Raw genomic sequence first — 10,753 nt, forward strand, 5'->3', positions numbered from 1 at the left:
GGAGCGACAAAAAGGGATGGCAGGTGGGCCTATGGATTTATTCTATTTTTATGGTGACCGGATTACAGCGTTGTCGCCACGTGTGTCAGCTCATGTTAAAACCGCACAAATAGTGCTTAGGGGTTATTCGCTCAGTTTGAGACGTTCAGGGTGTAGAATGTCTGGTTATGTCGTTCATGGAATAATTCGGACTATCGCCTTAAGTTCAGGGGTAATTTGGACCTTTTCCTTTATTAAAACAATTGACTAAAAAATGATTAAAATTTTCTTTATAAAATATACGTATACTTTGGCAAAACTAACAAAAGAACTACAAATTAAAACTTGTGTACCACAACACTGCAAACTGGAGGCCAAATTTACTACAAAACTACGTATTTAAGCTCTTTTGAATTATAGGAAAAACATATTCAGTAGTGGCTTTATGACAAAACTACAAATCTTAAAGCTTATCTTATCACAAACTATAGAAGTTATGGATTTTAAGCCTATATTAGAATAACAATGTTTGGATGAAGCACATAAAATCTGTAGTTCCATGATAAATTATATGCTAAATATGTGGTTTAATGATTTATAAATTTAAAATATGTAGGTTTGTAGCACTCTTGAACAATAATTTGATCAAAATATCTGTGGTTCACGGAATTTAAATTGACCAATACTAACATCTAAGAAATGAGTTTCCCATCTTCAATTTGCAGCTATGTGAGCAGTCCCCGCCTACTATACGAGCCTACCCAGTGCCCCTCAATCAGCTGGTCGGCTGGTCGCACACACCACGTTCCTTCTCCCACCTCCGCCATGCCTTCCCGCCTTCTCCAGCCACTGCCGCCTCCGCCGCCTCCGCCGCCGCCTCCTCCCCTCAACCGCCGCCACCACCACCTCCTCCTCGCCGCCTCCGCCACCGCCGCCACAGCCACAGCGCTGCTGCTGCTCCTGCTCCTGCTGCTCGTCGCGCTCTACCTCCGGAGCCGCCGCGCCCGCCGCCGCAGCCCCACGCTGCCGTTCTCGCCGACGCCGGCCCCCGCGCGCCAGCTCCGCCGCTACTCCCGCCGCGCGCTCCGCCGCGCCACCGGCGGGTTCCACCCGTCCCGCCTCCTCGGGCGCGGCGCCGCCTCGCCGGTGTACCTCGCCACCTTCCCCGACGCGTCGCTCGCCGCCGTGAAGACGTGCTCGTCCCCGCACGAGCTGCACCTCCTCGCGTCGCTGCCCGAGTCGCCGCGGCTCGTCTCCCTGCTCGGGTACTCCGGCCCCGGCGGCGGCGGCGCTGACGACCGCCCGCTCCTCCTCGTCTTCGAATACCTGCCGCACGGCTCGCTCCAGGCCGCGCTGTTCGGCGACGCCCGCGACGGGAGGTTCCTCGACTGGCCCCGGCGGCTCGCCGTCATCCGCGACGTGGCGCGCGCGCTCGCGTTCCTCCACGCCGAATGCCAGCCGCCGGTCGTGCACGGCGACCTCAAGCCCAGCAACGTGCTCCTCGATGCCGACTTCCGCGCCAAGCTCGCCGACTTCGGCCTCGCGCGCTTCAAGACCCCCGACGCCATCGCCGCCTCCGGCGCTGGCGCGGATGACTTCATGAGCCAAGAACTCGGCGAGGCCGGGGAACTCTTCTCCACCGCCTCTGCCGCCGGCGGCGGCGTCAAGGCGGACGCGAAGGACGAGTCCGGCCCGGCTGCCGCGTGGGGGAAGGAGTGGTGGTGGAAGCAGGACGGCAGCGGCGAGCTCGACTCCCGGGACTACGTCGCCGAGTGGATCGGCAGCCAAATCTGTCCGGCGAGAAACCCGGACTGGGCCGACGACAACGAAGGCGACGCCAACGATAACAACAAGAACTCGCCCTCCGGCACGGACGAGCACGCCGTGGCAGCCTCGCCGGAGGACAAGAAGGACGCCGACTGCAACGGCAATGCCGGCGGCGGCGACAAGAAACCAGAGGCGACCAAGATGAGGGAGTGGTGGAAGGAGGAGTTCTTCGAGGAGATGAGCAAGAAGGGCGGCAGCTTCGACAAGCGTCGGGGCGGCGGCGGTGGCGGCGGCGGGAAGCCGTGGCTCCGGTCGATCAGCATGAACACCGGCAACGGCAATGCCAACGGCGACGGCGGCAACAACATCGAGGCGACGAGCGGCCTGGACATCAGCAGCTTCAGGAGGAACCGGAAGCGGAGCCGGCGGCGCGGGCGGTCCGTGGGCAGCGGCGACATGCACAGCGGCGACTTCCTCAGCCGGGAGCTGAGCACGACGACGAGCATGCGCGGCACGGTGTGCTACGTCGCGCCGGAGTGCGGCGGCGGGCCGTGCGAGCACGGCGCCGAGCTGCTCGAGAAGGCCGACATCTACAGCTTCGGCGTGCTCGCCCTGGTCATCCTGTCCGGCCGGCGGCCGCTGCACATCCTCTCGTCGCCGATGAAGCTGGAGAAGGCCAACCTGGTGAGCTGGTGCCGGCAGCTCGCGCGCGCCGGCAACGTGCTCGAGCTAATGGACGAGAGGCTGGACGGCGGCTACGACAAGGACCAGGCCACGCTCTGCGTGCAGCTCGCGCTGCTCTGCCTGCAGCGGCAGCCGGAGCAACGGCCGGACAGCACGGACATCGTCAAGATCCTCGCCGGCGAGATGGACCTGCCGCCGCCGCCGGTGGACTACTCGCCGTCGCCGCGCGTCCGGCCGTTCCCGCGGTCGTCGCGTCGCGCGCAGCCGCCCGATGCCACCGAGTGATTGGTAACTCTGCTCACTTAAAAAATTTGATCCTTGGGGATCAATCTACAAGTTGCCATGCCCTGTGTTCTTGCAGGAGATTTAACAAAATTTGTCGAATTTTGCTAATCTACTAGTATTGTTTTTTTGTACATAGCAATAGCAGCAATTCTTCTTCCCCTAATTGAGCAATGGATTCTTTGGATGTCAATTTTAACAATTGATCTTGCATCTTGCAAAAACTTAGCAATAGATTTTTAGGATTTAGTTTCTGATTTCTTTGTCAGTTTCAACAGATTTAGCAGAACAGTACTAGTATTTTTGTTGATTGTTATGTTTGTACATGGGAGATCCAAATCCATCTTATCATGGAATTCTTTGCCTGTCAATTTCTTGATGTATCTTGCTTGCAAGGATCACTAAACATTTTTTGTGTGATTTAATTGATTTTTCTCTCGTAATTTCTTCATGTGCCTGATCTTAATAAATGAAACCTTGGTCTCTATCAAAGGTGGAGAAAAACAAACGAACAAGGTAGTGAGCAATCAAGTTGATCAGATATTTTTTCAGTGCTACATCCAAATTGCACAGAAAAGGAAGAACATTTGCGTACTCCTTGTGTGTTACGATACCTAACATATAGGTCAAATACGATGCGTCTCTATCAATCTTCAGCCAAAAAATAACAATAATGATTTGTAGCATAGAAGTCAACCCTTTGTACATGAAAAACCTTTATGAAAACCAAAGGTTTGGATTGCTTCCCCTCGCGACAAAATTGAATTCTTCAAAAATTCTCTACCGGATAAGTTGGTTTATGTTCACAAGTAACCGATCCTGGAGAAATACTACAATTAGTACATTTTTGCTTTATTCTCAATCTATTTGCTGCAGCAAATGGAGTTTCCTGTACAATAAGCGGCCAGTCTGCAGATTCAAAATCAGGATACTTTCATAGTCTCAAAATGATCAAAAGGGGTGACTTCTTCCTACAAGTTTCAAAAAGCTCATTTTGCCAGGCATCCATGGTTGGTGTTTTCAGTCAATTTTCACCAACCACACATCAAACATGGTTGGTGTTTTGTTCTTTTACTATTCCTTCCATAAAGGTTTTGCTTACTTTTCCTCAAGGAGATAACTACAACCCAGGAAAAATATTCAGTAAATTTACTCCATACACGTGTGAAAACTATTCCTGATGAAGTGAAGTGAATCTTCTGTGAAATCATTGTCATGATTAATATTTGTGATGAACAATTGGTTATGCAAATGATTTAATCAAAGAATTGGTTTGAGAGTTTGTATGAATGTTGGTGTGAGTGCGTGTGACTAATGTAGGTCAGGTTGTGATATCTGTACCCAGAAACGGTTGTTTTGTCTGATTGTGTGCAGGTGACTTGAGGTCAACCTTGGTCAATGGTGAGGACCGGGACTATGCTCAGGGAGGAGCAGAGGTCTATTGCGATCGGAATACCATGTGAGAAGGTGACTAGAGTCTGAATTCTTGGAGGTCAACTTCGGTCAACGGTGGGGATCGGGACTAGACTCAGGGAGGAGTTGAGGTCCAGACGGTCAAGGATACCGGGTGACGAAGTTGGATACAAGATGGCATACGGTGGATGGACATCGTGTAGGAGAGATCTTCGCAACGGGCTTCACGAGGTGTGCGTGCAAGTGCCGGTGTTCGCGAAGGGAATTGTAAAGTTGGAGTAGTATATGGTGCTACAGTACACGAGGTACTGTAGACTGTAGCGTGCAGGTATGCATGCATGTACGGTGCTGTACATGTATGTGTGATCGGTACATGCATGGTGAAGCATGTTTGTGTGTATGACTGGTTGGCCGAGCAGCAGGAAAGCGGCTCGGTGGGCTTCGGTGGCTGTTGGCGGCATGCCAAGTCGGTCTAGGAGAAGCAAGGGCCCAGCTGGCAGCGTGTCGGAGACGGTCACGCGTGGATGTCAGCTTGGGAGCGAATCCGTTTTGGATTTCTGGTGCGGCCGGTTGTTTGCTGCACGTTTGGAAATTGTAAAACGTATGGAAACTGAAGGATGGAGTCCTATTGTGTATAGGAGTTCTACACCTATTTTGAGTAGGGGATTTTTGTGGTATAAATAGAGGGGGAGCGTGAGGCTTCCTGTATCGCTTTAGAGAGCAATAGAGTTGAGTTTTGGTTTAGGGTTTCGAGTTTAGTCGAAATTTTTGTAAGGAGTGCTGTTGTTGCACTTTGCAAACAGAGAGAGAAGTAATAAAGTCGTCATCCACTTTAAGAGTTCTTCGATTTGTGTTTCACCGGGTTTCGGCGGTCTAACCGGCAACTCACCGGTGGTCAGACTGGCGGCATTGCGGCGGTCAGACCGGCGGGAGCGAGGCGGTCAGACCGGCGGCGGTGACAGGTGCGGTAGGCGACTTCGGCGGTCAGACCGGAGATTCAACACCGGTCAGACCGGTGGCATCCACTCGGTCAGACCGGCAGATCAATCTCGGTCAGACCGACTTCCGTCGATTTCGAGGGTAACTTTTATTTCCGCTAAAAGTTTTCGGTTTTTGGGTATGCCAACCATTCACCTCCTCTCTGGTTGGCTTAGTTCTTGTGATTCGATCCTACATTTTCTTGGTATCAACTCTGATCCCTTGTTGTCTGAAGAAGGAAAGGCAAAAGAATTCCCTGTAGAATTTCAGAAATCAAAATCAAAACAACTCCCTCTTCTCCTTTCCTAGCATGTTTCGTGGGACGATTATGCGTATGTTTTGTTCATATTCCTTAGAGCCCACCCGAGTTGCTATAAACAAAATTCATTCATACGCTTTGTCGTCTTGCGCCTATTGAGGACTTTTTCGCAGTTCATTCCTTCTTGAGACTTTCATAGCTCCCACAAATTCCATTTCAGTGGGATGGTCCAAAAGTGCCATTTTGCCCTCCAACACCATCTAGATGGCCCTGAATCAGCTTCAGCCTTAGATTGATTACTGCTGTTGGAGATGGTGTTTGGTGATTGTTGTATGGTGAGTCCGTGGGTTTTGCATGCACTCAAAATGCTGCCACAATGTTCTTGCTGTGGTACTCCCACTGCCACTGCCCACATGACCTTTCCAGCTCCCAGTGCTCTTCATTTCCTTTTAGTTTATGGCCTTCATTTGTTTGATTAGGGTGTGAGATGTCCCTCCCTGCACTAGACTAATGAAATTGCATATCTGTTCCTTCAGTTTGGCAAGGCAACAATCCTTTGTTACTACTGGTCAATGGTTTTAGTGGATGCTTTGCCTTGTGACATCATCTACTCTTCAAGTTGTTGTCTTAACTGAAGAATCCTCATGGCTATATGTTAACCAATGAAGATAGCAAAGATCTTGTTCTAAAATGCTGAAGTTACTACTGATGCTTTTTGTACTAGCTAGTAGAAAATCTCTGTCAGGAAGCACTGTTTTCACCATCTTAAACACTGTGCATACTGGTCAGTTCTTCTAGGAGACTGACACTGGACAAATAGAATGGTCAAATTTTGTTAAAAGACAAAAGCACCCAGACTGCATGACCTGGCTTTGTGCATGATGGATCAAGTTGACCTGTAAGACTGAAAAGTCTTTTTTACAGTCAATTTAATTTGCAGGCCATGAAAAGAAGGAAAAGGTTGCATACTTACATGGTCCCTGATCTACCATGCCAAGAAATGTTTGAGCTGTGAGCCTGTGATAGACTACCCTTTTGTCCATTATCTTGTTTATAAAACTCATGTTTTGTCACATTTTGGATCCTACCATCCTAGCAAGTCATTAAAGATAATTAATGGTCTTTTAGGGTCAAAAAGTTTGTTAAAAATGCGATTCTAGACCTGAAAAAATTAAGGTTCAAGATAGATACTGCAAATCTTGGTGGGTATATTAGCATTTCTGAAGGGATGGATTGGATACTGAAGATATGAGTGCTATTTGCAAAGTGTTAAGAATGTGATGTTCATATATGATTAGATAAAATGCAGAGGGGAAAAGAGAGTAAAAGTGAAACATTCTACTGCTATCCGCTAGACCAGCTGACAAAAGCCAGCTACTAGTTTCTTTGGTGACAACTGAAATTCCACACATCCTAATAGCAGCTCCAACGAGAGGATAAAATCGAACCTTGCAAAAAACAAAAAAAATCGAATGTGAATGAAAAAAAGGGGTTCATGACAGAAGTCGAACACAACCGAATAGAAAAAAAATTCATCGGGTTGTTCGAGAGGGAGGCATATGCGGGTGAGGCTGAGATTTTCTTTATGCGTGGGTCTCACACTCTCACTGGGTCTATCTCTAAACTGCAGCGATTGAACCGTAATTTTGTTAGATTGCATGGACCGAACTACTCGCAACAACGCTAGAGATGCCCTAAGAAACTGAAACCTAAATAAAACTCAATTTACTAATTCAGATATCCAAGAGGGGCACTACAAGATTTCAGTGTTTCTGTTTGGAAATATATTATATCAAAATAAGTTATTGTACGGTTTTCTATGACACTACAATTTACTATGCGATGAAATTACTATACAATTTATATCAACAAACGTTATATACCCAAAATTGTGCTTTGGAGACCATATCAATATCCAAAATACAACTAATATTTGACTAAATAGAGTACCAAATGCAGTACTTTGTTTTGAGATATCACATTTCTAACTGCTACTACTAATATAAAGAAAAGAAAATTCATTGTCCATATATTCTCCACTCTCATGTCCCTATCAACTTATCAAGGCGTTTCTCAAAGAAATTGATCTATGAGTCGTACGTAATTCCATTATTGGATTTGTCTTTCTTGTTATGTCTTTCCCGCGTGCGTCATTTAATTTACCTTTTAAACATGATATCCTCATCCATGTCACTGAATTGACTCACTGAATTTCTCACCTTATTTTTCTTTTCCTTCACAAAACAAAACAAAAAAAACATTTCTTTTTTCTCAACAACATTAGCTAGAGCCTTCATGGGTGATTTTTTTACTCCCTTTAATTAAATTCCGACAGGTCTTCTGCCGTTGTTCCCTTAAAAAAAAAAAACATTAGCTAGAGCCAGGTTGCTTCTACTTCATATGGGGTCATATGGGGTCCCACACGAATTCATGCGATAGTGCTAATTCCCTCTAGCTAGGCAGCTCATGTCTGTTGCAGATATGCCTGGATTTGGTGCAGGACAGCATGGGGGAACGCATAATTATTGGAACAAAATATTTTTTTTCTCAGCTAGTAGTTAAGATATACGATGTGCCAGCCCATGAACACGGGTTTTCTGCTCATCCAAGGCCATGGGCCACAGGGACATGACGTCACCGTATGTATGTGTTGTTTACTGCATTTTTTTTTCCAAAACACAATACATAGGCCATGTTTAGTTCTCCCAAATTCCTAACTTTCCATCACATCACATCACATCAAAAACTTTCCTATACACATAAACTATCAACTTTTTCTCCAAACTACCAACTTTCTCGAAACTTCCCAACTTTTCCACCATCTAAACACAGCCATAAGCACGTTCATATAAACGGTGCTAAATGCGAGCACACTACTGCTATAAACGCCTACACATACTCTATCCCTATAAACAGGGGTGGAGCTATAACAAAACGAAGGGGGTTCCACTCGCTTGCTTTACTCTGGTTTGAATCAAATTTAGCTTGATACGGTGTGACATCCCAGCCTAGGGTTTAATAGGATTAATATAATACTCATATCAACAAGTTGCAACTTCTTTTCCGGAAGCCGATTTCCAAGGAACTCCAAGGTTAAGTGGTTAAGTGTGCTTAGCCATGTGTTCCTCTGTGAGGGCAATTTCACGGGCACGTGTGTCGCAGTTGGTGTGGACCCGGAGTGGTCACACAGCATAGCACATACGCTGGCACTGGACACGCGGACGTGGCCAAGAGGGGACGTTCCTGGCCTGGGGTTAATCGACGGGGACGTCTTCCCGGTGCGCACGAGTGAGGAAAAAGTGTGCAGAAAAGACATGTGTTGGTCTGTGAGGGCAGTCTATGACTTATGAAAGCTGCCAGATGTAGACATGTGTTGGTCTGTGAGGGCAGTCTATGACTTATGAAAGCTTCCAGATGTAAGCGGGCACGAGTGAGGACAAAGTGTGCAGAAAAGACATATGTTGGTCTGTGAGGGCAATCTATGACTTATGAAAGCTGTCAGATGTAAGCGGGCCCACCTCGGGACATTACATACGGGTGCCTAAATTTAAACTGACGGGGTATATATATATGGTGAAAATAGATAAACTATAGGTAAATTTTTTTTAACCGGGTTCCTAGGCACCCCCTAGCTATACTAGCTCCGCCCCTGCCTATAAACACATTCGAATACTAGACCTGCATATCTTGACATTCATGAAGTGTTCATATATGACTCGTTGTCGATGAAAACATTGCATATAACTTAAGAAAATAATTAGTCATAAATACAAGCACCTCGTGCCAAATCTAGCACTTAAACTCGGGTGAACATGTTCCAAAACTAAAAAACCTAACCTAAGTAGCTGAGCAAGGCCTTCATATTTAGTGCATAAATTTGATCAGGTGAAAACCATCAAATAATTAAAAACCCGTGAAAACTAGACCTAAAAGTTTTAAGAAGAAAAAAAATCATAACACTTCACCAAATTCCAAATCCAAAATAAACTTTATTTTGAAGGGACAAAACAAACAAATATTGAAAAAAACAATGAAATTCCCACGTTCTGGAGCAGTTGTCAAATCCACGTTCTAGTTTCACTGTTTTTTTCAAGGGCTTTATCCAAATTCTTATGTCAGCTTCTCGTTCCTCCAATATTGCGCACTAAGGTTATCTACAATACAAGCTACTCCTAAAGTGTCCATACTAACTGAGGACACTCGTAAGGAAACTCAGCTCGCAATGGAGGACACCCCTGGATGGGCTCCTCAAAATCTGAAGCAACTAATAGAGACACTCAAACCCACAATGGGTATCCCAGTCCACAAAGCCCCATATTTATTTTTCCAACCCTACCCATAATCTCTCTCTCACCCCCTCTCTTTTTTTCACCACGCACGGGCGCCTCTACATCTCGCCGCCGCTCGCCTCTCCCATCACCGGCGACCGTGAGGACGACGAGGAGGCCGCCTCTCCCGTCGCCGGCGTTCACCGACGCCCCTCTTTCTCCCTCTCTCCCGTCGCCATCGTCGCCATCCACCTCGGCCTCCTCCGTCGCGCCATCGTCGCCATCCACCCCAGCTCTCTGTCTCCGACGGTGGCCGCGAGGGCGATGAGGAGGACCGCCGCGGCTGCCGGAGCTTCATCGGCAAGGGCGACAAGGAGAGCTGCGGATCCGCCGCCTCCGCCTTGGATCCGTCGCTGCCGCTGCTCGCCGCCGCTCGCCGCTCTCCCCCCTCTCTCTCTCTCATCGCTGCTATTTCTGGCCGCAGCTCAAGACCTCCGTTGACAGCTAAGGAGAGCACGGGCGATGGCTGCCGCGGCGCGGTGGCCCCGTCATGGATCCATCGTCGTTGCGCGCAGTCGGCCTCTCTCTTCCTTCGATGGCCGGCGAGGGTAGAAGGGGAAAAACAGGAGGAGGCAATGGTGTCCTTGGGCTACTCCCTAGCCACGCCCCGCCCAGCGCGCCTCCTCGCTCGCCCCCCACCCCAGCTGAGGCGCTCGTAGAGCCGTGTCCCTCAGCTAGGGGACGCGCCCCTCTGCGGGGGGACGGCAAAGCGACGGAGCGGAGACGGCCGTGAAGGGACACACTCGGGGATACGCATTGGTGATGGCCTAAGGGTATGTTTGGCACGTGCATAGCTCCAGCTCTAGCTCAGGTAAAACTAGAACCCAATCAAATAGTTTGAGTTTAGATATTTGAGCCCTGCCAAATAGATCCTCTAAGTGGGTTTTGTTTGGCAAGGTTTTGTTTGTCATGTAGAGGCCCGCACCCCGCTCTATCCCTTAGTTTATTCTTTAGATCACCTTAGCTTGCTCCGCTTTCTTTTGAGTGAAGCTAAAACCGTTTGGTTTGGATATAGCTCTGGAAGAGGAACTGTAGCCCTGCCACGCAGGCCCAAAATTGTCAT

General features: G+C 48.2%; 1 protein-coding gene across 1 annotated transcript; it reads left to right on the forward strand.

Annotated features, from left to right (window-relative positions):
- The first annotated feature begins 663 nt into the window (after nucleotides 1–663).
- On the forward strand, nucleotides 664–5,142 carry LOC127782494 (putative receptor-like protein kinase At1g80870). Its single transcript, XM_052309700.1, has one exon. It carries the CDS (start codon nucleotides 679–681, stop codon nucleotides 2,713–2,715), a length of 2,037 nt encoding a protein of 678 aa, XP_052165660.1. The 5' UTR covers nucleotides 664–678; the 3' UTR covers nucleotides 2,716–5,142.
- The last annotated feature ends 5,611 nt before the right edge of the window (nucleotides 5,143–10,753 follow it).

Source organism: Oryza glaberrima, chromosome 8 (assembly GCF_000147395.1).
Source record: "Oryza glaberrima chromosome 8, OglaRS2, whole genome shotgun sequence".
In the NCBI taxonomy this organism is placed as follows: domain Eukaryota; kingdom Viridiplantae; phylum Streptophyta; class Magnoliopsida; order Poales; family Poaceae; genus Oryza; species Oryza glaberrima.